At 42.4% G+C, this 24,291-nt stretch overlaps 1 protein-coding gene across 1 annotated transcript in view; it reads left to right on the top strand.

Annotated features, from left to right (window-relative positions):
• Window positions 1-24,291, top strand: part of LOC119415251 (neuropilin-1a) — an 85,294-nt gene that overhangs the window by 14,578 nt on the left and 46,425 nt on the right. Inside the window, exons 3-4 of the mRNA XM_037682419.1 lie at window positions 12,756-12,937; window positions 20,187-20,414. Coding sequence (XP_037538347.1) covers window positions 12,756-12,937; window positions 20,187-20,414 — 410 coding nt within the window. The remainder of the gene's footprint in view (window positions 1-12,755; window positions 12,938-20,186; window positions 20,415-24,291) is intronic.

Here is a 24,291-nt window from a genome sequence, read left to right as displayed (position 1 = left end):
CACACACACACACACACACACACACACACACACACACACACACACAGCTGCACTCCCAGGATTTATAGGATGCGCTCTCTGATGCTCTCCAGATGTTGCCATCCCGCCCCTGTGCATAACAAAAGGGCTTCCATGGAGAATAAACAGCTGGATGATGAAGCTTGTTTTGAACCATTCTGGTGCTGAAGTTCAGTTCAGTTTGTTTATTTGGTGCAGATTCACAACAAAAGTGATCGTGAGGAACTGAGCAAAAGAATAAACAACAACTCCAGCTTTTGTCCAATCACTTGGTCCAATACGACTGGTGCGAGCGTGAAACGCGATTCTGTGAGCTACAAAATACATAAAATTAATTACCAGACTTAATTGTGGCGGCTGTGGCTGAGTGGTTAGAGCAGTCGTCCTCCAGTGAGAGAGTTGGGGTTTGATTCCACCAGCAGTCACATGCTGAAGTGTCCCTGGGCAAGACACTGAACCCCTCATTGTCTCTGATGCGTGTCCCTTCAGTGTATGAATGTGATAAAGCTCTGATTATTATTCTTTGTATAGATGTTGTAGAGTGCTGTATGAATGTGTGTGGAGGTAAATGAGGACACAGATTGTTGTAAAGAGCTCGAGTGTCTTGATAAGATAGAAAGGAGCTATAAAAATACAGTCATTTACCATTTAGAAATTAACCGAATGAGAGGAAATCAAACCAACATTTGACCAAATGGGGTTTTCTCTTCAATGTCCTATTCTGATGCAGATTTTAATAAATCATTGGGTGATTGGTAAAACCAGTTTTTTATTTTATCTGTAACGTATTCACATTCATTAATACGTAGGAGTGATCCAGGGTCATTGTTTACAGTAGGGTGTTTGCAGGGGAGTGGTGGCGCAGAGGTTGGAGAAGGTGAGCCTTTGATCAGAAGTTTGCCGGTTCAACTCCCTGGACCGACATAAAAATGTGGATGGGAAAGGCAAAGCACCCGCACCTGCCTCTACCCTCATTTGCCCCACTCTGGGCCCTTGAGCAAGGCCCTTAACCCCCACCTTCTGCTCCCCCAGTTGCCCTAGATGGCAGCTGTCTTCTCCACACAGAGGGCTGTGGTTGTGTCAGGAAGGACATCCGGCGTAAAAACAATCGCCAAGTCTTCGTGCGAGTTATTTCACTGTGGTGACCCCTGAAGGAGCAGCTGAAAGAAGACGACGTTCACAGTAGGGTGTTGGATCATAACAGCAGATTCAGTAAATCAGAAACACCAGTTACTGTTTTATTTATTGTCCCTCACGTGTTTTTTTTTTTTTTTTTTTTTTTAACTTTTTTTGACGACATCATCATAGTCAACTTTTAAATCTCTGGACTCCCTGTCAGTTTGTTGTTCGGACTAAAAGCTAGTCTCTGATTTATCACGGCAGCTGTTTTGGTGAAAGTATCTTTAATAGAGAAGGGATTTGAAGATGGCCACTTGATCACATCGTGTGTGCCTTGGCCTCATTGGGTGCTCCAGACCCCCTCAGCTGAAGCAGGCCCACCACAGGATGATTGGACTTTAGTGTATGTCATCCAGCAGCCCGTTTGCTTCAGTCGCAGCCAGTGGTGTCTTCTTTCAGCAACAGATTCCTAATTGCGCTCTGCTGAACCTCTAATGGAGTGCACCTTCACCTTCCAGCCTCAGCTTTTTCTTTTCATTTGTCACATCGGTACAGTCTTCCCAAAGCAGTTGGACCAAAAGACCAGATCTGGTGACGGCAGTTTTTGTTGGAAAGTTGAGTGTCTGTCCTTTCCCAGTCCCTGGCTGAATTCAGCAGCCATGGTTCTGAAGATGGCGGCTCATTCGGCTGGTTCTCCACGTCCCGTATGGAAAGTGTTGTTGCAGGAAGGTGTCCTGGGTGTGTTGGAGGGAGGTGTTGGTCTCTTGTGCTCCAGAACTGATGTAGAAACCACACACAAAACTTTATTTACCAATATATTTTGTGTTGTCTTTGAGTTTTGTTGGTGTTCAAGTTCCAGAATCTTTATTTTCCCCAAGTGACCATTAGTTTCACAGTCAGTAGACACACAAAACATCCAGACTAGACAAGACATTGAGACATTAAAATAACAGAAATCGTTACTGTTCATTAAGAACATTGATCGCTACAGGGATGAATGAGTTTTTCCACTCTGTTCGTTCTACATCTGGGCTGCAGATACCTGCGTCCAGATGGAAGCAACCTGAACTCTCCAAGGAGTGGATGATCAGGATCTGCCAGAACCAGCCTGGCCTTGTTCACTGACCTCGCCTTGCATAGGTCCATGAGGTTCTGCAGGGCTACGCCAGCAGTTTCACTGCACATCCTGACAATCCCCGAGAATTTGTTCCTGGTTTTGCACATCAAAAGTCCAAACCAACAGATGAAAGTACACAAAGGGCGTCAAATCACGCTTGGGTTGAATATCTTGGCTGATGCCATAGTTCTTTGGCCTTTTTTCAAACGGGGTTGATGACTTTCTTGGCCTCATGTTTTTTGGCTATAGAAGGGGCAGGTGCCACTTTCTTCACTTTAGCCTTCTTTCCTTTAGGCATGTCAGTTCAAGCAGAGAGGTGTAGTTCCCAAAAAGGTCATTTTTGGTACAAGACTTCCCCATTCCGGTGAAGTACAACAACAAATTTACCACAAGCAGACATTTTAACTTTACAATCAGCTGTTTTTATGTACCCAAGGCTGGAACATTAACAAAGTCGCATATAGTCACCTCTGCTCTGTTCGGGTAGAGTTGCAATTGCAATAAAGGCAGAGGGGTATTTCTGGATCCTGAGAAAGAAGAAGTGAAACCTGAGAGATTCGGGAAGAAAACGGTACTTCTGTCAACAGACACTCAATCCACACCTCCCCTAAGTGAGCTGAGGCCAAAGCAATAAACACAATGTCACTTCCAATGCACCCTGACACGTGGAGACCTTCGACAAGTTCATTTAGATTCACGAGGAGGCCCGCCCAGCCCCAAGTACTCAGCCCGCTTGTCCCCTAAAACATGTGACATTCATTATCCAGCTGTGTTCAGAAGCAACGCTGGAACCTCCAGCAGATGACAGACGCGCACAGGGAGGCGGCGAAGCACGGAGAGAAAAATGTTATTGAGCAGAGCTGCCCGCCGGTGTTTGGACTTAATGACGAGCGTTAGAGAAACAAAAACCTCGCTGCATGGAAACGAGCCCATCTGAGAAATTAGCTTCTCAATCATAAAGACATAAACACCCAAATTATTCTTGTTTTCTTTGAGGATCGCTGCTTCTGGAGCTCCAAGCTGATCATTTAGCACCGTAATTGACACGCCGGGAACAGATTTTACAGGAACGACGTGTGATTGATTCACGTTATGAAACAAATATCCTCACAAGGACCAGATGAAACAGAAGAACTCCCTCCTCGTGCAGAAATCTCTCCACACCACTCAAGCATCTCTCCCCCTTTTTTTAGAGGTTCAACAAAAACATGCCCGTATACTTAAAGTGCGCTCCTCGGGGAGAGTGTTTCAGCACCTCTTTTTGTTATCAGTCATCCTTATATGCACAAGCATGAGCGGAGAACAGCCGAACAAATGACTCTACAGCCTTTGCTTTCGGCACTTATGATGACTAATATATTCATTTCCCCAAAGCCCGCTGAGTTCAGCTAATTCAGACATCTGATTCATAATTAACTACGGCTCACGACAGAGTCACTCCAGTGTTCTCAGACTCCTTTAATTTACTGAAAAGTTTAATAGCGAGACACAAATGTGCAGAAAACCAGCCCACAGAGCTGCTTTTTCCTCTCCACAAAGAGAGGAGTTGGAAATACCCTCTATGTATCTGTCTGTGTTGTGAGCTGGATAACTTGAAACATAAGCGAGGTGCCAACTTCCATTTTGGTTTGCATGTATGCTTTAAGAAAGGCCACCATCGAACGTTGGGCTTCCAGGTCAAAATCCAAGATGGCCACCTCCATGTGTATAACCAAACACTTGAGGAAACATTTTTTTCTCTCTCTCTCTTTCGGCTGCTCCCTTCTTCAGGGGTCACCGCAGCGAACCAAGTCGTCCGAAGACTTGGCAATTATTTTGACACCGGATGCCCTTCGTGACTCAACCACAGACCACTGAACTACCACAGCCCTCTGTGTGGAGCAGAGAGCTGCTATGTAGGGCGCCTGGGGGAGCAGATAGTGAAGGGTTAAGGGCCTTGCTCAAGGGCTTAGAGTGGGGCAAAAGAGGGTAGAGGCAGTGTGGATGTTTCACCTTTTCCACCCACATTTCGATGTTGTCGGTACTGGGAGTTGAACCGGTGATCTTCCAATCACAGGCCCACCTTCTCTAACCATTACTCCCTACACACTTGAGGAAACTATACATTCTAGTTTTTATATTGCTTAAAAGTATAGTTTTATTAAATGACTGGGGTGGTTGAAGATTAATCTGTGGTGGCCAAGGCCCCCATTAGCCACCCTCTGGCTCCACCACTGCACCAGGTAGTGGATAAAATTGCTCCCTCCACTCCCTTGGATCTGTCACTCTGCACTTACTTTATTCTTCTACACAGTGTAACTCCTGCCTGCATGAATATGTTGCACCAAAAACATTTACTGTTCAACTCCGGTCCAAAAACACTTATCTCAACAACTAAAACGAGTCGGTGTTCAAATCCCTCGGCAACATCAGCGAACAGGGTTCCCAGAAACTCTGAAAATCTGGAAAATAACTTTTACATTTCCAGACAGGAAAACTGTAGATTTGAGAAAAAAACAAACAAACATTAAAAATCAGAATATTCTGGGACTTTGAACTCTGATCTGCAGATTAAACTTTGATCTTTCTGAGAATTTATGTATAAATATATTAATGCCAGTATACTCGTATCATTAAGTCCATGTTCTGCTTCTATGGTTTACATCTATCCTTACTGGTTGGCTGTAGTGGTTTTTCACTATCTGCTGTTGAACAATATAATGTAATCATAAAATAAGTTGCACGTACCGCAGGCTACAGCATACTAGGACTCTGTCCACCATCTAAGTTCTGAGCGTTTTGTGTGACTGAACTATCTCATGAAAACTCGGGGAACTTTCTTTTCATGAGAAGCTGTGCACAACGGGCTTGTTAAAATAAATTTTTAAAAATCCCCGTGTTTTGTTCAGAGGCGACGTCGAGCTCAGACATGAGCAGACTGAGAACGTTCGTGCTCGTTTCTCTTTTCTTTGCATGCGTTTACGCCTCGTGTTTATCTGTTTGTCGTCTGATGAACGGAGTGCATGTGCGTGCGTGTGCATGTGTGTCCTCTGCAGCCAGAGGTCAGATCTGAGTCTTTCTGCTCAGACAACACGCTCCTTCACCGTCCAGAAAAAGACGTCATTGTCCGTCCTGTCTGCTCAGCGACCACTTCAGCGCCACAGCGGGCGGGTTTCCTGTCCCACATATTTCAAAAGAGGACAAAGACTCCCCGGCTGCTCGTCCTCCCCGAAGGAGATCAAATCACAGTTTGACCTCCGACCCCTGCATCCTGACACTGACCTCTGTCTTGGCGTCTTGGTTTTATGAGAGAAATGAGGAAAAGATTTGATTATTTTGAATGGCTTTAACTCAGTCACTTTTACAGACAAAGAGCTACAGTTTGGTGTGGTAGTAGCTGAGAGTCATCCGTTCTCTACATTTCAGCACATATTTTACAAGATTGACTAAAACGGCTTTAACCCCGTCTCTTTAAGATCATTTAGTTTAAGTTTGTGGCATGAGAGGCAGCAGGCGATATGCATTTCTTGTTTCTGGTGTATTTTTTGTTTCTGGTGTATTTTTTGTCACAGCGCCACCCAGAGGCGCTGTGACTTTTAAAAATGGAGCTGCGTTTACAAAAACGTTCTTAGAAATATTTAATAAAAGGATTTTGAGGCGGCACGGACAGAGTTGGATTTTTATTTTGAGCTCAAATCAAACAAATCGCCTGGAAACCCTCAGATGAAGGTCTAAACTCCTGTTTCCACATTAAACTCGGAGTTTAGACCAAATTTTATTTTATCCTTTAAAGTCCCCAAACAGTCTGATGGGGGTGGATCGGCGTTCTCATTTCCTCCTCTGTCAGATTAGAGCTCTCTAAATGAGAATAAATTCCTCGTCTTTTCCGCCTCCGTTTTAATTTCCCTGCAGGATTATGCTGCAGTGGCTTTTTATTTCTGCACAGTTCAGGTGAAGGATGAGGATGCTCAGACTTTTTGGTCCTGTTTATTTTAGAGCAGCTGACTGATCTGACTGGCTTTAATGGAATGTACTTCAATTTGGGTATTTTTGTTAATATCTTAAAGATTTTTCAAGTAGATTTACTGGTCTTTATAAATATTGTCATATAAACACGATTAGACGTTTAAGAATGCGTAGATGATGAATAGATTGTCAGTGATCACTTTAATGTGTTTTGTGGCGTGAATACTGGATATATGTGCAAACGTATTGTTCATATTTAATATTTATCGCCCACTGTTGAAGGTGAAATGTTTTATTGTGTGAATGTTTATGAAGCATTCACTCTATTGTGATCAGGTTTTCCTTCCGTTCGCAGTTTTCAAGCTTTTTCAGTAAATATCAAAACGTTCAGCTCGTTCAGGACAATCCTGCTATGACTGTTGGTATTGGTGCAACTTTAGCTTTTTGAAATATTTAGCCTTTTCTGTCATTTTCTTCTTATAGAAGATGAACTGAGCTCATTTTACATCATTAAAATCTTTAGATCTGTTCACAACCTTTTACTGCTCCTTTCACATTTTCTTCTGATTCAGCTTCTTTCAGCTTCCTTGTGTAAATTTAAACTTTTTTTCCAGCTACTTTCAGCTAATTTCAGCTATTTTGTGCTCCTTTAAGATTCTTTCTGCTAACTACAACATTTTTGTGCTTCTACCTTATTTCTGCTAATTTCAGCTTGTTCTGCTCCTTTCAGCTAATATTTGCAAGTTTCAGCTTTTTCTACTATTTCAGCTACCATTTAGCAGTTTTTATGCTAATTTTAGCTATTTTGTCTAATTTCACATTTTTTGCACTCATTTAAACTTTTTTCGGCTGTTTTTTGCTAATTTCGGCTTTTTTCAGATTATTTCCACTTTTTTGTGCTCGTTTCTGCTTCTTTCAGATTTCATGTACTTTCTGCTTTCTTCTGCTAATTTAAGCTTGCTCTATGTTTGTAGCATTATCAAACAAATTTCAGCTGTTTTTAGATAAATTCATTTTTTCATGTTGATTTCTGCTAATTTCAGCTTGTTATGCGCCTGTCATATTTTTTTCTGCTACTTTCATTTTTTTCTGTTATTTCAGCTACCTTTTAGCTATTTTTGTGCTAAATTTAGCTTTTTCAACTAATGCCACTTTTTTTTGCACCTTCTACTTCCTTCTGGTAGTTTAAGCTTCTTTCTGCATTTTCAACTAGTTTTCAGTTATTTGTTGCTAATTCCAGCCGTTTTTTTAGCTAATTTTCTAATGTTTGCGCTAATTTCTGCTTTTTTAAACCTAATTTATCAAATATGTGTTCTTTCTGCTATCTTAGGCTTGTTCTTCAAATTCAGCTACATTTCTGCATGGTTTTTAGCTAATTTAAGCTGTTTTCGTCAAGTTCTTCTGTAATAAGCATTCACACTGCATTTTTGCAGGAAATGCAATATATATATATATATATAACATTTGCCCATGTTTGTTGTTACCAAAATATCTCATGAATTTCTTGATTGATTCTTGACAAATCCATCAAGGTGATCGTTGGATGTAACCAACTGAAAAAAGATGGCCGTCACAGTTCTTTGGCAAACACAAAAATGGGTGCAAGTCATTTTGTTGCTATTGAGCTAAAACAAAATTATGAGTTGTCATCAACCTTTGCTGAGAGCAAACACGCCTTGATGTCACTTCCAAGGTTTGACTGAAACATTTATCATTTTGTCTCTTAATTTAAGTTGATCTTAATCTGAAACTCTGCCATGGAAGAGGACGGGTGACCTGCATTGATTTAAGGCAGGTCTTTATTGGAAGATGAACTTTTGCATCGTTTGTGTCAGAGTCTGTGACAGAACAGGTTTGTTTGTGAGCAGTTACTCAACAGCATGAGTCAAACCACGAGTAGATTCTACAGAATCTAAACGCCGTGTCCCCCACCCCGTGGGGGGGGGGACAGGAAGCTGCTGCAGAGTCTGACTCTGAGCTCGCTGTCTGAAATCAAAGCAGAGGACTCGGTCAGCGGGGACAGGACTGACTGTTTGTACAAAGCAGCAGCTTCAGATCCTGTTTTCTCAGAGTTCTCATCGCCGAGAGCTAATTTAAGGAGGCGGCACATGACTGAAGGCTGCGGAGACACCAAGAACACATCAAACCAGCCAAACCAACCTCTCACTGGGCGCTTCTCTCACAAACATGCCTGTTTTAGAACAGCAGGACAACTGACGCGCGTTTGTTTGGATTATTTTAGAAATCAGGAGAACCGACAAACAGATTTGTTTTCAATCCATAACAGTCGTGAAAAGAAGTGTCTGCTGTTTAATCTGCTTAATAAACTCTTAATTCACCATTATTACTCAAAACAATCAATTTAAATAATCATCTGACCAAATCATCCATTTCTATTTACATCTCGTCACAAATAATCTATAAAACTGCCACTTGTCTGTTTTGATTTAGTTATAAATCAGAAAGTTCAGGCTTGTTATCGACCACCCGATTAACCGATTACATTCAGAGTCGGTGTGATTCAAGATGGCCGCCACAGACAACCGATTTTACAAAACGCCAAAAAAAAAAAGTCTCCCCTTCAGTGAAATTTACAGACACTGTGTTGAAATTTGGTGTAATATTTTAGGTTGATTTCAACTTATACTACAAACATATGCCTGTTTTTATAGTCAGGTTTGTCTGTTAGTAAAATATCTCATGAACCGTTGGGTGGAATTCGATTAAATTTTTAGGAAACATCTAATAGATCTACATCTACAAGGGACTCCCTTTTGGAGTCGATCCAATTCAAGATGGCCTACTGATCTTGGAAAATACAAAAACAGCCAGAGCTCTGTCAGTTTACAGAGACTGAGCTAGATTGTGGTGTGGTAGTAGCTGAGAGTCATCCCCAACGCACGCTTTATTCTCCCACCGAACGATGCTTTCAAGCGTTGACCGATACGACCATCGCTCCATCGTTTCTTCATATGAAATAATCTGAGTTTAAAACAAAATGTCTGTAGTTTGTGGAAATTCCATGAATTTTTATTTTCCCAGCTCCAAGGTCAAGGTGTCCAGGGGGTCTTAGCTTGTCCGGGCCGTTGCTTCATAGTTCTGTATAACAACTTGTTGATGGATTATAATCTAATTTAAACGATGTCATGACGTTGTGTCACCGATGCTGCAACGAGTTCAAACCTCTCGTCCCTGAGCTTCAGGCCGCAGCGGCTGACAGCAGCAGAAGATGACGCCCGTTGGACAATCGTGGGAACGTCGCTCAGATTAAACTTCAGCTCCAGAGAATCTGTTCCTGGCGAGCAGAGACGCAGTCGGAGGGATTGTTTGTTTGCAGAGAACAGAGGAGAGCAGACTGCGTCAAACGGAGGGAGAGAAAAGGACGGGACGAACGAAAGCCCGTGGCCCCGCAAGAGCGCCGAGTCTCGGCTGGGTTTTAGCCGCGCGGGAGCTGAAGCTCGGCTCGTAAATTCCTCTGTGATGCATTCCAGATGTGCTGCGAGCAGCTGGCCGCGGGGGGGTCGCAGCACGACACGATGCGGCGTGGTAAGAGGCTGTAACGCATGAGAGGAGCGTCTAAACTTTCAGCCGAGGACTCCGTGCTGAGAGGGAGGCGAGGAGGAGAAACTACACTTCGTGGGTTTTAATTTGACTCGTCCTCATCTGAGTTAAATTTAGAAACACCTGTCTCACTGAGTGCTCAACAGCTGGATCAGGGAGGTTCTCTCTGTTTTAATTATTACAGACCTAGCACTACTTGAAGGAATGCATATCACCCGCCACCAAAGAGAAAATCTGTAGCTCTTCTCTTTAAAACATAAATAACCTGTAGAGACTCGGGGATTTACTCGTTTTCTGCACAGCCAGGTAGTCAGGTAATGCATGCACCTTCACACGTTACTGAACACACACACACAGATGTGTGATGTTGGGGAGTGGACAGTGGGAGGACAGGAGGGTGTCGGCTGGTGAAGGATGAGCTGCTGCAGCGGTGGTGGGAGGTACGGGCCGGCAGCAGAGACTGATGAGGACTCTCTGTGGGACTCCAGGAGTCTCCTGCAGCTTCACCGGTCCGTCGTTATAAAACCTCCAGCTCCTCCTCAAACACCTGATTTTCATTTTCTCATCTGTGACCGGCAGAAACGTGACACTTTTTATACGTATGCGAAACAAATCCAACATGTGGTGGGATTTACTTCACAGAAACTCATAAATCTGCTTCTGCTGTTTTTAGTCTATGTACCTTGATGTAATCTAATTACTTCTACATGCTTTAGCAGTTCGTTTGTGGAAACCTTAAGCTCATTCAGGAGATGGGTGCTGTGAGTTTTAGCTTTTATAACTTTATTTAACTTTACAGTAGTCCCTCGCTACTTCGCGGTTCGTTCATAGCGGACTCGCTCTATCACGGTTTTTCAAAATAAAATTGGACACGACACACAATTGGCTGATTGATGGATGAGCCGCACGATCGGCATGAATTTTTATTTTAAATAAGTTATTTTAAATTATTTAGCACCTGCTGCACATTTGTGCAGCCCAGAGCTGCAGAAAAAAACTTCCTCCTGCACCCCTGTGCAGCTCTTACTGCAGCATAAACTTCCTGCTGCAGCTGATCAGCTGTTCACCGTGCAGCAGAGAAGTGGGCGTGGCCAAGAGCACTTGCAGGTGGCTGAGAGCAGCGGAGGCAGGGAGCTGAAATCATGACATTCTGTCTTTTAGAGCGTTTAGAGTTTAGAAACGTTGTTTAGAATATTGCAAGAGTGTGGGAAGGGTTAAAACACCTTTATATATATATATTTATAAACATATATATATAAATAAACTACTACTTACTACTTGTATTCCTACCTCGCAGTTTTTCACTTATCGCGGGGCTTCAGGGTGTGGATCCCCCACAATAAACGAGAGACTACTTTATTTGCTAACATTTCACCTTAGAAATACATAAACTATTTCCGTTCCCTTTTTGATAGTTTTATGCTGGTTCTTAGCTTGCTTTTTGTAACTCTGAGCTTTTCCTTTGCTATTTTGCTAGCCTTGGTTACTTTAAACTAATCATTTGCTGCTTTTAGCTTTTTGCCACCCCTTGCTACTTTTAACTGCTCCTTTCTTTGTCTAGTTTAAGTTTTCAGCGACCCCTTTCCAGAGTGAGTGTGAAGAAAAGAGGCGTGGAGGTCAGAACCCACAGGCTCATGTCTGGTGCCAGCATGGACATTAAGAAAGCTATCTTGAAAGTAAATGATTGATCAATTAAGAAACGTTTGTGGGTGTGTTGATCAAAATAAAGATTAAGGTGTTGAAACAACCAAATGTTTTTATAATCGTTTTGCAATCAAAAGATCCTGTAATCTATTTATATTTATTTAATCTAGTTCTAACCTCCTTTAGCTTTTAACTTGTCGTTTGCAGGTTCCAGTTAGTGTCTTCATCCCAGGGTGCATCACCCCTCCAGCCCTCCGTCAGTAGGGTAATTGGGCCCCCCTAGACTCCTGAGTATTACCCAAACAAAACAGCGAACTAAACTAAAAAAGCATGAATCATCTCATCTCCTGCTCTGTGCTAACACGAGAGTTTCACTTCCTCTGTACCAAATTAAATGGCCGTTATTAGTCGTTATCAACCCCATACGTAGCGTTCAGGCTGCCCCACCTCTACCTACCTTTTAGGTTTTCACCATCTTGTCAATATTTTTAGCTAGTCTTTGACTATTTTTTTTCTTAGCTATTTCTTTATTTTAGCTTTTAGCTACTTTGAAGCTTTTTTTAAGTTAGCCTTGGTTACTTTTACCTAATCATTTGCTTCTTTTAGCTTTTTTAGCCTTTTGCTACTTTCACTTCTAGCCAGCCTTTTGCTATATTGAGAAATTTAGCTTGCTTTTAGTTACTTTAAGCTTTTAGCTACGCTTTTGCTGTTTTTAACTAGCCTTGGCTACTTACTTCATTCTTTTAGCTTTTTTCTAGCCTGTCAAAATATTTAGCTAGCCTTTGGCTGTGTTTAGCTTTTAGCTATTCTTTTGATATTTTGGCTTTTAGCCACTCTTCAGCTATTTTTTGTTGGCTTCAGTTATTTCTTCCTAACCTTGGTTGCTTTTATCTAATCTTTGCTCTTTTTAGCTTCTAGCTAGCCATTTTTGCCTTCAGCTAGCTTTTACTTTTTTTGTTGTTGTTATGCTAACAGCTTTTTTAGCTGATGTTAGTTGTCTTTCAGCACTCAGAGTTCTGGTACATTTGGTTTTGAATCTCAATTTTTTTCACAGGAGATGAATATTTCAGCTAAACCTTTTATTATCACAGTGAGATCTTCGGTTGTTCAGAGGAAACAGCTAAAGTCTAGATTTAGTCTTAAAGCGGCGTCAGCCACGATGACAAGAAGACAAAACTTTTGTTTATAAAGACAGAAGACTTGGACAGTTTTTGGACTGGACAAGTGTGGGCTCAGGGTCCGATTGAACCTTTTAAAAGGTCGATCAGCAGCAGCCGAAACACATTCAACATCCTCCCGTTTGTTTTCTGCACCAACAAACTGACCCCGGATCTCCTCTCTCCTCCTGCAGGTACGACTATGTGGAGGTCTTCAACGGCGGGGACGAGTTCTCACCCACGTTGGGGAAGTTCTGTGGGAAAATTGCTCCATCTCCCATCATTTCCAGTGGCGGGCAGCTCCTCATCAAGTTTGTCTCCGACTACGAAACTCACGGAGCCGGGTTCTCCGTCCGCTACGAGGTCTTCAAGACAGGTGTGTGTTCGGCCTGAGCTTCCTTTAGTTCAAAGACATGAAGTTCGGCTGCTCAACTGAAGAAACCTCTAGAAAAATAGTTTTTTTATGTTTCAAGAAGGGCATGAGATCTGATCCAGAACCAGGTGTTGTGTGTTGTTTGGTGCCACGACGGGCGGGTAATTGTGTAAATTGCCTGTCTGCGTGGGTATTTGTTAATTTCTATGTTAGTAAAATATCTCATGAGCCATGGAACGGATTTTACTGAAACTGTAATTTTTTTATGTTTCTATAGTTGATAAACCAGATTGAAGATGGCCGCCAAAGATATTTGCAGACATGGAAGTGGCTGCAGCTCAGTCGTTTTACAGAAACTGAACTTAGAGCTGGTGTGGTAGTAGCTGAGAGTCATTCACAACATGTACTTCGAGCTTCACAGGTTTATCTCTTTTGAGTCGGATGTTCAAAATTCTGGATTTTCGACCAGTTCCAGTCCTGAAATTTTAAAAGACAAAAAGGAAAAAGAACTATTTTACAAATGTCTGGTGATTCTGGACCTCAGGACAACTAAAGACCTGATCACCTCTGTGGACCAGCCTGGACCTCGGGACAGCTAAAGACCTGATCACCTCTGTGGACCAGCCTGGACCTCGGGACAACTAAAGACCTGATCACCTCTGTGGACCAGCCTGGACCTCAGGACAACTAAATACCTGATCACCTCTGTGGACCAGCCTGGACCTCAGGACAGCTAAAGACCTGATCACCTCTGTGGACCAGCCTGGACCTCAGGACAACTAAAGACCTGACCACCTCTGTGGGCCAGCCTGGACCTCAGGACAACTAAAGACCTGACCACCTCTGTGGACCAGCCTGGACCTCGGGACAACTAAAGACCTGACCACCTCTGTGGACCAGCCTGGACCTCGGGACAACTAAAGACCTGATCACCTCTGTGGACCAGCCTGGACCTCGGGACAACTAAAGACCTGATCACCTCTGTGGACCAGCCTGGACCTCGGGACAGCTAAAGACCTGATCACCTCTGTGGACCAGCCTGGACCTCGGGACAACTAAAGACCTGATCACCTCTGTGGACCAGCCTGGACCTCAGGACAACTAAAGACCTGACCACCTCTGTGGACCAGCCTGGACTTTGGGTCAGTCAAAGACACCTCTACACTTTTGCACCAGGCTGTTGTTTGTTGCTTCCAGAGCCGAACTTCGGCTGATAATCACCTAAAACACCGACTGTTGGTTCAAACCTGAAGACCTTTGTCCAGTTCGATGCTCAAAGTCGAGGCTGTAAACGTCTTTCTGCTCGGCGTCCTTGTTGAACTCCGGCACACTGACCTCTGTGAGCTAAACGATCACAGCTCGTCTGAGGCCAGAGTCCCTGGTGGGGCAGGATAGACGTACATAAACACTCCTAGCATTGGGAGGACGCACCCTGTCCCCTCCCTTGTCCCTTTGTCCTACATTTGTATTCACTCTTCCTCAATCCACCGAATCTCCTGTGACCACTTCAGTTTTCCTCCAGAGGAGACTGGACATAAATCAGATATTTTTTTAAAAAACCAAGCATGCATGAGATTCCTCCTCTTTCTTTTGTTGTTCTCACCCCAGAGAGCAATAATCGTTACAGAATCACAGCATCCAGAAATACCAGTCCCCAGGTGGGCATGCGTCGGAAAGCGCCACATGCAGATGGGAAGGAGACGTGGCTCATCACCCTTCACGTCTCTAAACCTTAAATTAACGAGAGAACTTTAAATGTCCTGCTTGTTTTGGCTCTAACTCTATGTTTCCACTAATATATATAAAAGTAGGTCATCGGCGTCTCCGTGTAGCAGAAGGTCCCGAATGTTTTCATCAACCGCCGCCAAAAGGCAAAGGTGGACGATGTTTTCACCAATTTCTTTGGTCTGTGCAGATTTTAATGAAACTTTCAGGAAGTGACCCCAATTAACCTTTGAAGTCCATCCATTTAAAGATGGCTGCCACTTTAACAAGCACAAAACCGACAGAACTTGAGCTCAAAATTTAGACGTCGAGAGTCAACAGATTGTCGAGGTTTGACCTAAAACCACTCAGGATGATCTCAGAAACACTCGGCGGGTGATGAGCATTCCTACAAGGACAAAACGAGAACAAATCTTTCTCCAGAGCTCAGATGTTTGCTTCTCCGACTGTAACTGATTTTAAATGTGGCGAGGAGAAAAAGGCAGCGGCGAGGGATTACCGGAGTGACTGAAAGTGCTGTTTTTAACTTGTTAGGGGGTGGACGGCCTGTATTGAGGCCGACGCACGCACACACACAGAACATGCTTCTGCCCCAGTTTCAGAGGCGCTCCTCGATGCCAGAGCATCCATCTCGTCTGCAGGTCACCCCTGCTGCCTCCAAGGACAAACAGCCCATTAGCTAAATGAGCCTGAGGTCCCACACACACCTGTCTCCTCCACAGAGAGACACAAACACACACACTTACACAGAACAGTCCATTTAAACGCACCAGCAGCGGTCGGGTGTGTTCAGCAGCACAAGAAGAAAAAAAAAGCTTGTTTTTTCCTGACAGGAACAAAAGCCGACTCTCAAAGTCCACGTCTAATTCCTGCATTTAGATTCAGAGCAACACGCCTGGAGCCTTCAGAACCAAACCCGATGGTTCCGTCAGGAAACAAATAAAAAAGCTCCTAAAAAGATTTTGGCTTGCTTCCACAAGGTGACTTTGGCATTAGGTTTTGATATATTTGTATTTTCTTGATGGTCATGCTGAGGTGCAAAGTGAATCTTTCATCAAAGGGATGAGCTTCGACTGCTGCTCAACGCGTCGGATCTGTTAGAGCTCAGAGTGCGAAACGGAGGCGACTCTCAGCTACTACCACGCCAAGTTTTAGCTCCGTATCTGCATCGTGGACTGAATTACAGCCGTTTGTGTTTTTGTGAATGTTGATTAACTGTGGCGGACAAAATGAATTGTGTTGACGTCAAATTAAAATCAGTCGTAGACGTATATCCAGTGATCCTTTGTCAGCAAGCTGAATTAAAATCCCTGAAGTTGTTCAGAAGATATTTTGCTAACAGACGCATTTTGAATGTTGAGGATTTAAAATGGAAAACGCCTCTACCCAAGCTACCAAAATCCACAAATATGTGTGGTATTCTAAGCTTTGCATATCTGAAGAACTAAATTAAAACGTTGTTTTTACGCTTCTCTGCTCTGCGGTGAGTCTTCGTTTCTTTTTGGACACCAGAATCAGGACCTGCAGGTAAAAAGCTCAAAGCTGCTCACAGCCTGACCGCAGTGATGAATTAGAATAATAAAACCTGCTAATTTGGGGTTTGGTTATGGTTAAAAACCCTCCTCTTACTCAAAAAGTCCCAGTTTTCTAATTTAGTGTTGTTATGTGTGTAATTTTGTTTCTTCTCCGGCATTCAGGAAGCCATAAAACAGCTGAGGTTTTAAAATAAAGCTGTTTTTATTTATGCAGACAAAAAAATGTTTATTTGGAAATGTCTCAGTATGAGAGTCTTAAATGTTTTTAAGTTTTTGAGAGCCACTTCAACCCTCTTTTGTCTAAATAAAGTTTAGACAGAGCACAAACTTACAGAACGTAAACTCTGGATAAGGAGTCACCCTAATTCAAAATGGCCACCAAAGCTAAACTACCTTTGCCAACACAGACATGGCTAAAAACTTGTCTTAAATAGCTGTAACGATTAAATTAGTGGTGTTGAGGTAAAGTAAGAGCTGAGAGTCATCATGAACACTTCGAGCGTTAACACATCTTGCTTCTGTAGTGGCCATCTTGAATTAAAACTGTCATGAAAGGAAGTGGGCAGGAGTGAAGAAGGGACTTGGAAATACCCTTCGTCCATCTTTCCGACCATCGTGAGCTGAATAAAGTTTAAAAAAAAAAAGGTAGTGACTTCCATTTAGTTGTGTGGCTGCATAGGCGTAAGAAAGGTCACTATCAAAAATTGGGTTGCCACCTCAAAATCCAAGATGGCCACCGCCGTATGTATATGTGAATCAACTGAACCAATCACTTGAGAAAAATATGTTTTTTAGTTTTTATACTGCTTAAAAGTATAGTTTCCTCAAATGACTGGGGTGGCCGGAGATTAATCTACGGTGGCCAAGGCCACCGTTTGCCACCCCCTGGCTCCGCCATTGCACCTGGTGATGGATAAAATTACTCCTAGCACTCGCCAAGATCCGTCTCGGTCTCCTACACAGTGTAACTCCCACCCACTTGAATGTCTTTCACCAAAAACATTAAGGTTTACTTGCAACTGTTCAATTCTAGTCTAGAAAAAACACTCGTCTCCAAAACTACAAACTCTTCAAATCCCTTGAGCGACGCAGGACGTTGGCGTACTGCTTGTATCATTAGTGCTGCAGAAAGTTCACACACATAACTAGGCTTGTCGTGATAAACAATAAATCAATTAATGGCATGATAAATGGAAATGATCAACCTCATTTTCATTTATCGTTTTTTCGTGTCTCTTTTTCTACTGATGACACTGGATGACAAAAGGCTCAACTCCGGTGTTCTTCACTGACCCCGCCCTTTCTCTTTTCTTTTTAAAATTCGTTTTAACGATCCAAAATCGTGTTTTTGGATCGTTAAAAGTAGCTAAGCTGAGAAGCTAAGCTACAAGCTAAACTAACAGGCCGACCTCGGGAAATGGCGTCCGTCTTGTCAAAGCTCCAAACTCAACGGTTGAAACCCCGTGCCTTCGTCTAAAAAGTTGTTTTTCTCTGCAAAAAAAGCTGAGAACTTGTTTACCGTGTTTTTTTAATTAAAAGATTTGTGTGAAAAATGCTATGCTAAAGAGCTCAAACCACACCGAGCGGCCGCCATTTTGAGAACCGAAAAACGGGAACAAGAGACAGCCCATGTCACGTCAAGGTGACTCCCTCCCATTTTTCTTGAATGGACACGCTGCTTGCTCCCTCACTATCCATCCTTCGGTTCAAACGATCTTATACCGCCATCCACTGGTCAAAAATATACTACACAAAAATTAATCAACATTTCTTCTGAAATTTTACAATAAATACTAATTATTGTCAAATTTCAAACTATCGTTTATCGCAATAATTTACGAGACAATTAATCGTTCAGCAAAATTTATTATCACGACTTTCACACAGGAAACTGCAGCTTTCTGCTCCACGCAACTTCTTCAAACCGGAACCGTCACAAAGATGAAGTTCTAACTTGTGGGACCTTTTTTCTCTTTAACTTCAGTTCGTTGTCGCACATGGACCCTCCTTTTTTATGTGTCTGTGGCTTCATCCCTCCTCTCCTCTCTGCCTGTCTTCACTACAAGCGGAGCCACAGAGAGCGGCGACGCCGGCCCAGATGACGGGTTCTGTTGGCTTTTAATGACGCTCGGTCGCGTCCGTCCGCCCCTTCACGACCACATCGTAGGTTTCATCTAGAAATGATCGCCAAGTGGGGCCTTCCTGTCTTTGAGGAGCTATGTTTGTCCCAACTTTCTCCGTTTATTGCAGGTTTTTAACCAGAAACACATGTCTGCCTCGTTTTCTTTCTTCTTTTCTTTTTTAAAGCATCGGCTGATTGAAGGGTCGTTATTTATGAAAAAAAAAGATGAAAGGGGTGAGAAGATGGATGGAGAAATGAGGAATGTATTTTGTTTTGACTAAACCACAAAAACACAGATGCAGCTTTTATTATCAGCACATTTATTCCTTTTGATGTAATTAAAAATATCTTGTTTATTATCACCTACTGACAGAAAAGTCTGCGTGTGCCTGTTAGCAAAATATCACACGAATCACCGGATGGAGTATGATGAAGCTCCCAGGAAGTAATCACTGGATGTGCATCTACAACTAGGCCTGTCGCGATAAACAATAAATCAATTAATCGCATGATAAATTAAAATTATCGACCTCATTTTCATTTATCAGCTTTATCGTTTCTTCGTTCTCTCTCTTTCTACTGAAGACACTGGATGAAAAAAAGCTAAACTCCGGTGCTGTTCACTGACTCCTCCCTTTCTCTTTTCTCTTTGAAATCCGTTTTAATCGTCTAAAATCACATTTTTGGATCGTTAAAAACAGCTAAGCTGAGAAGCCGACCTCGGAAAAAACCTCTGTCTTGTCAAAGCTCAAAAATTCACAGTTGAAACTCATCCCTTGGTATAAAAAGTTGTTTTTCTCTGCAAAAAGAAGCTGAGAACTTGTTTACCGTGTTTTTTTAATTAAAACATTTGTGTGAAAAATGCTATGATAAAGAGCTCAAACCACACCGGGCGTCCGCCATTTTGAGAAACAAAAAAAAAGAAGTTTAGGCAGCCCATGTCACGTCAAGGGGCCTCCCTCCCATTTTTCTTAAAGAGGCACGCTGCTCACTCACTCACTATCCATCTTCAGTTCAAACTGTCTTATACTGCCACCCAGTGGTCAAAAAAGGTACTGCACTCAAAATAAAATCAAAATTTATTCTTAAATTTGACAATAATTACTAATTATTGTCAAATTTCAAACAATATTATCGTTTATCGCAATAATGTCTGAGACAATCGCCCAGAAAAATTTGTTATCGTGACAGGCCTATCTACATTAAATTAACTTCTGGAGTGTCGAATCAAGTAAATCATTTTTTTAAATGAGAATTGATGTTTCTGTCTCACTTTCGATGCTGAATTTGGGATCTGAGCAGTTTTAAATGCAAACAGTTGTAGGATTCATTATAATTCTTTAAATCCCCTGAACGTTTTCCCAGAAATCGACTTTTGTTTTTGGTCTTTACAAACAGCAGTGCACGTTTCAGGACTCGACTGCACGTTTCGTGCAGACTGCAGGGGGTTCCAGGTGAGCGGGATCGAAGCCTTCGTCGTCCCTCCTCGTCATTTATCATGTCGCCTTTTTAATGACGCCACCTGTGTCAACAGCGAGGGGTCCTCTCCGCTCTGTGTTGTTCTGCGTTTCCATTTGATTTGTGTTCGCTCGTGTGTTCGCTCCGGTCACATCTGGCCTGGCAACACGAGAACCCCCCCCACCCCCCAAAGTGTTGGCGTTTACACGCACAGTCTGCCTCAGAGAGACGTTCGACCCATTCCTGAACACGCTTTTTTGTTTCCAGACCTCCTTAAAGTCCTGTCCTAATGGACAGTAATGTGAAAACTCAACAAGATTTGTCCTGACCTTTGACCTTCAGGGTTCTCATCTCTGTCTGCGTCAGAATAAGTCAGTTTGTCCAAACACCAAGCTGTCTTCTGTCCTCGCAGGTCCGGAATGCTCCAGGAACTTCACGGCTCCCAGAGGAACCATCGAGACACCGGGCTTCCCCGAGAAGTACCCCAACAACCTGGACTGCACCTTCATGATCTTCGCCCCCAAGATGTCCGAGATCGTGGTGGAGTTCGAGAGCTTCAGCATGGAGCCCGACACGTCGCCGCCGCCGGGCGCCGTCTGCCGATACGACTGGCTGGAGATCTGGGACGGCTTCCCTGCAGGTGAGCGGACGGTCGGGTGCGAGAGCGGGACGAAGAGGAGGGAAAATCAGCTGCAACACGAAGCGTGTTGGTTTGACATCGAGATTTAAAACGTTCACTTTGTTACACAAAGATAAAACTGTTCCAAAGTTTTTGAAAATCAAATTAATATGAGAACGCTGAGTGCTAAATTACTTCACTATTTTCTGATAAAGCTAAAAGAAGCACAACGCCGACTGAAGGTACCCATACAGTAGCTAACAGCAGCAAAAGGCTAGCTACAAAGAGCAAATAGCAATGCTAAAAGTGGAAAACTGAAAGTAATATGCTACCTAAATCTCAAAGTAGTAGAATGCTAGCTAAAAGTATAAAACAGTCAGCTAAAAGCTTAAAATAATGAAAGGCTAGCTGAATGGAATAGAACTTAGGCTAACGGTTGTCAAAGGTTGGCTAAAAGTAGCAAAAGGCTAGCTACAAAGAGAAAATGGCAGTCTAAATGTTAAAAGTGAAAAAAACACTCATTAGCACAAATTGAAAGTAATCTTAAACCTACGGTAAATCTCGAAAGTAGTAATGTGCTAGTTAAAAGTATAAAACAGCCAGCTTAAAATAATGAAAGGCTAGCTGAAAGTACTAGAACTTAGGCTAACTGTAGTCGAAGGCTAGCTAAAAGCTTTAAAAAAAACAGAAGGCTAGCTAAATGTAATGAAAGACTGCCTAAAAGCAGCAAAATGTGCTAAATGTGGCAAGAAGTGCTTTATAAATAAAGTGGCATGGTAAAGCACTAGCTAAGAGTAGCAACCTGCTAGCTAAAATGAGAAAATGTTTAGTGAAAGGTGCCAAAGTGTTGGCTAAAAGTGGCAAACTGCTAGCTAAAGGTTCAAAGTTGTACAGTGCTGAACATTGTGGGCAAAGTAAATAAAGTTAAATATTTTGAAGAGTATACGTTTTTCAAAAACCAAAAGTAAGAGCATGCATCAACCGAATGCGTACCGTTTGGCGTACCGTTTGGCGTACCGTTTGGCGTTTGTTTAGCGTATATCTTCGTGTATATCTTAGATCCTTGTTTAATGTTTTACACTTTATATTTTTGCTTTTTTTGGGTGTAACTGGGACCCTGTGTACACAATTTCATTGCACCTCATGTACCACGCTAATGACAATAAAGAAACTTGAACCTTGATGTTTAGATATACGAAAGGTTAAAATAGCAGAAAATACGCAGAAGTACTTATATTGCAAAAAAAAAAAAATAATTAACAGAAACAAAGGAAAACAATTGTGTTAACGCTAAATCAGCATTCACACAATAAAAAGCCACACACACAAAAAACAAGATTTAAAAATGCAACATTTGTATGTAATGTATGTTATATTTTAATTTAGCTTTAATGTAAGTGAAACCTTTATTAATTTAGAAAAACGGAACAAGTGGGGATAAAGATCAACCGGCAAAGGTAGGCTGTAAAACAAATCTAAAGTGAATCTGAAGGTAAGATCACACAACATTGGGCTGCAGGAGGAGGAGGTGGGGGGAGGTGTGAAGCAGGAGGAAGACGAGATCAGGACGACGTTTTCCTGCAGACGGAAAACAGGCTGAGACACGTGAAGGTGGAAGGAAGGAAAGCATGGACGTCTCACCTGCAGGTTGGACGAAGGTGCTTCAGTCCAGAATCCAGTCAACAAAGGAATGCTCCTGTCATTATGTAGGAATTTGTTGTTTTCCACTTCTGATCTGATCAGCAGAAGATCCAGATAATTTTTCTGACAGGAGCAGAGATAACGGTTAGCTCAGCGCAGAACATTTGGAGGAAGTCGTCTGCAGTGTTCTGCACTCAAACGAGTGACTTTACAGTCAATTTTCTGTGAACTTTGAACTCAGTAAGGTTATTATTGGTTTACAGCTTTAACCTAAAAAGCCTTTAGGATGACCTTTTCTGTCTCGCACAAAAATACAACAAATTATCTTTGTATAAGAGCTCGTTTTTAGAGATTAGTTCGTTTTGAGACCAATTCAGGGACTTCAAACTGTAATTAATTCGGCTTTAATCTGTTAACGGCCTCCATTTGGAGAAACGGTGTTTAATCCTGACTGGATTGATAAACTAATGGCTAATCCAATCGGTGCCCAAACCAAAGTGGACTGCTGCCGCCTTAAAACGACTCCATTCCAATCATTTTATTGTAATTTAAGCATTTCTGTTTCATAAACCTCCACATTGTTGTCAGTGTTTTATTCTGGTTATTTCTTTAAATTCTGCAACAGTCAGTTTGAGGCTCTGTTTGTGTTTCTTTGTATTGGAGTGTGTTCTGTTGTGTTTGTAGTTGAGTTATGTTACGTGGTTCCTCAGCTCTGCAGTCATTAACTCTGCACGCCTGAAGCTCCCTGCTTTCACTGTCTTCGTAAGGTCCAGGGCCACCACCAAGGGGGGGGGCTGGGGTGCCCCCTTGTCATGACAGTTTTATCCTCTTGAACTTTTGCTTGCTGAGCAATTTTATTTTCTTCTTTCTATATAGGGTTTGTAAAACCTTACAAGCAAAAAAAACCTGTTTTTGAGCAACTGTGTTAAAATAAACACATATTTTATATACAATTAAAAACAACCTAAAATCTTGTCTCCCTGAATAAGAACGACCAGTCTGGACAGTCCTCAATCTAGGATAGTCTCACGAGCATGTAAGCATGATTTTTTTAATATATAAATATAAATTTTGTAGAGGACTGTGTCAATAAGTGACAGAGCTTTTCTATAAAAAATATCAACAATAAATAATTGTGTATCAGGAGGTGATTACCTAACTTTGTATCGATGTATTTGTCAAATCATCGATACATGACAACATGATAGCAATTATCTTAAAATTACATCCTGGTCTTTGGTTTTGGTGCCACCCCAGGATTTTCAGTGGCCCTCACATGGCCCCCCATTACAAAACTTTTGGAAGCGCCCCTGGTCAGGTTCTCAGATTATAAATCCTCGTTCCTCATGTCCTCCCTTGTACTTTTGTTTTTCTTTTGTTTATTTAATAAATCACATTTGGGTTGTACCTGCTGCCTACACTCATGTGTCCTCACCATCCAAAAACAATTAAATTAAATTCAGTTTATTTATATAGCTCCAAATCACAACAGAGTTGTCTCAGGGCACTTTACAGGAACATTCTCACATATAAAAAAGCCAATTAGTAAAGTTCTCGATCTAAGGAGGCTAAGGAGGAGGAAACAACCAAACCATAACAAGAACATTATCTGTGAACGGCCATGCAAAGTAAAAATAGCAGTGACGTAAAGGTCATAAACAACATTTACATTAACTGCTATCAAGTTTTTGAGATTGGAGTTGAACTCGGGCCATCAGCTCGTCGATCCGGTCAGAATTAAACTCTTAATTCTCCAAACCGAGGCTGTTAATAAGCCATCTACAGCAGGTAAGGTATTGACTGCTCATGACTCATAAGACGACTTCAAAAAATGATGTTTCATCATAAAACTGGAGCAGATTCATGAGCCTGATTGTCTTTGGATTACCGGAGCTGGGTGTTTTGAGTTGTTTGTTCAGAGTGTGCATTAAAGTGTTGTTCAGAATGAGCGACACGCCGAAGGTAACGGCCGACGTGAAGCTCGTTCTCCTGAGCTCACATGCAGGCTGGATGCTCCGTCAGTGAAACGGTGACTCCTACGCAGCTTGCTCATTGTTCCTTTACCCACCGTGTTCGAAAATAAGCTCATGAATGACGGAGACGCAACCTGCTTGTCCCTCTGTTCGCACTCTTCCTCCTCCTGGGCCGAGCGGCACGTCTCAGCCTCCATTGTTGCCTAATTAACCGTACAGATAATCGTCAGAGCTGCAAACCCTGGACAGGCCGGCGGCGGCTGCCAGGGCGTCCACAATCCTCG

The sequence above is a fragment of the Nematolebias whitei genome, chromosome 9 (assembly GCF_014905685.2).
Source record: "Nematolebias whitei isolate Nwh7 chromosome 9, NemWhi1, whole genome shotgun sequence".
NCBI lineage: Eukaryota > Metazoa > Chordata > Actinopteri > Cyprinodontiformes > Rivulidae > Nematolebias > Nematolebias whitei.
This window is presented reverse-complemented; position numbering and strand designations above follow the sequence as displayed.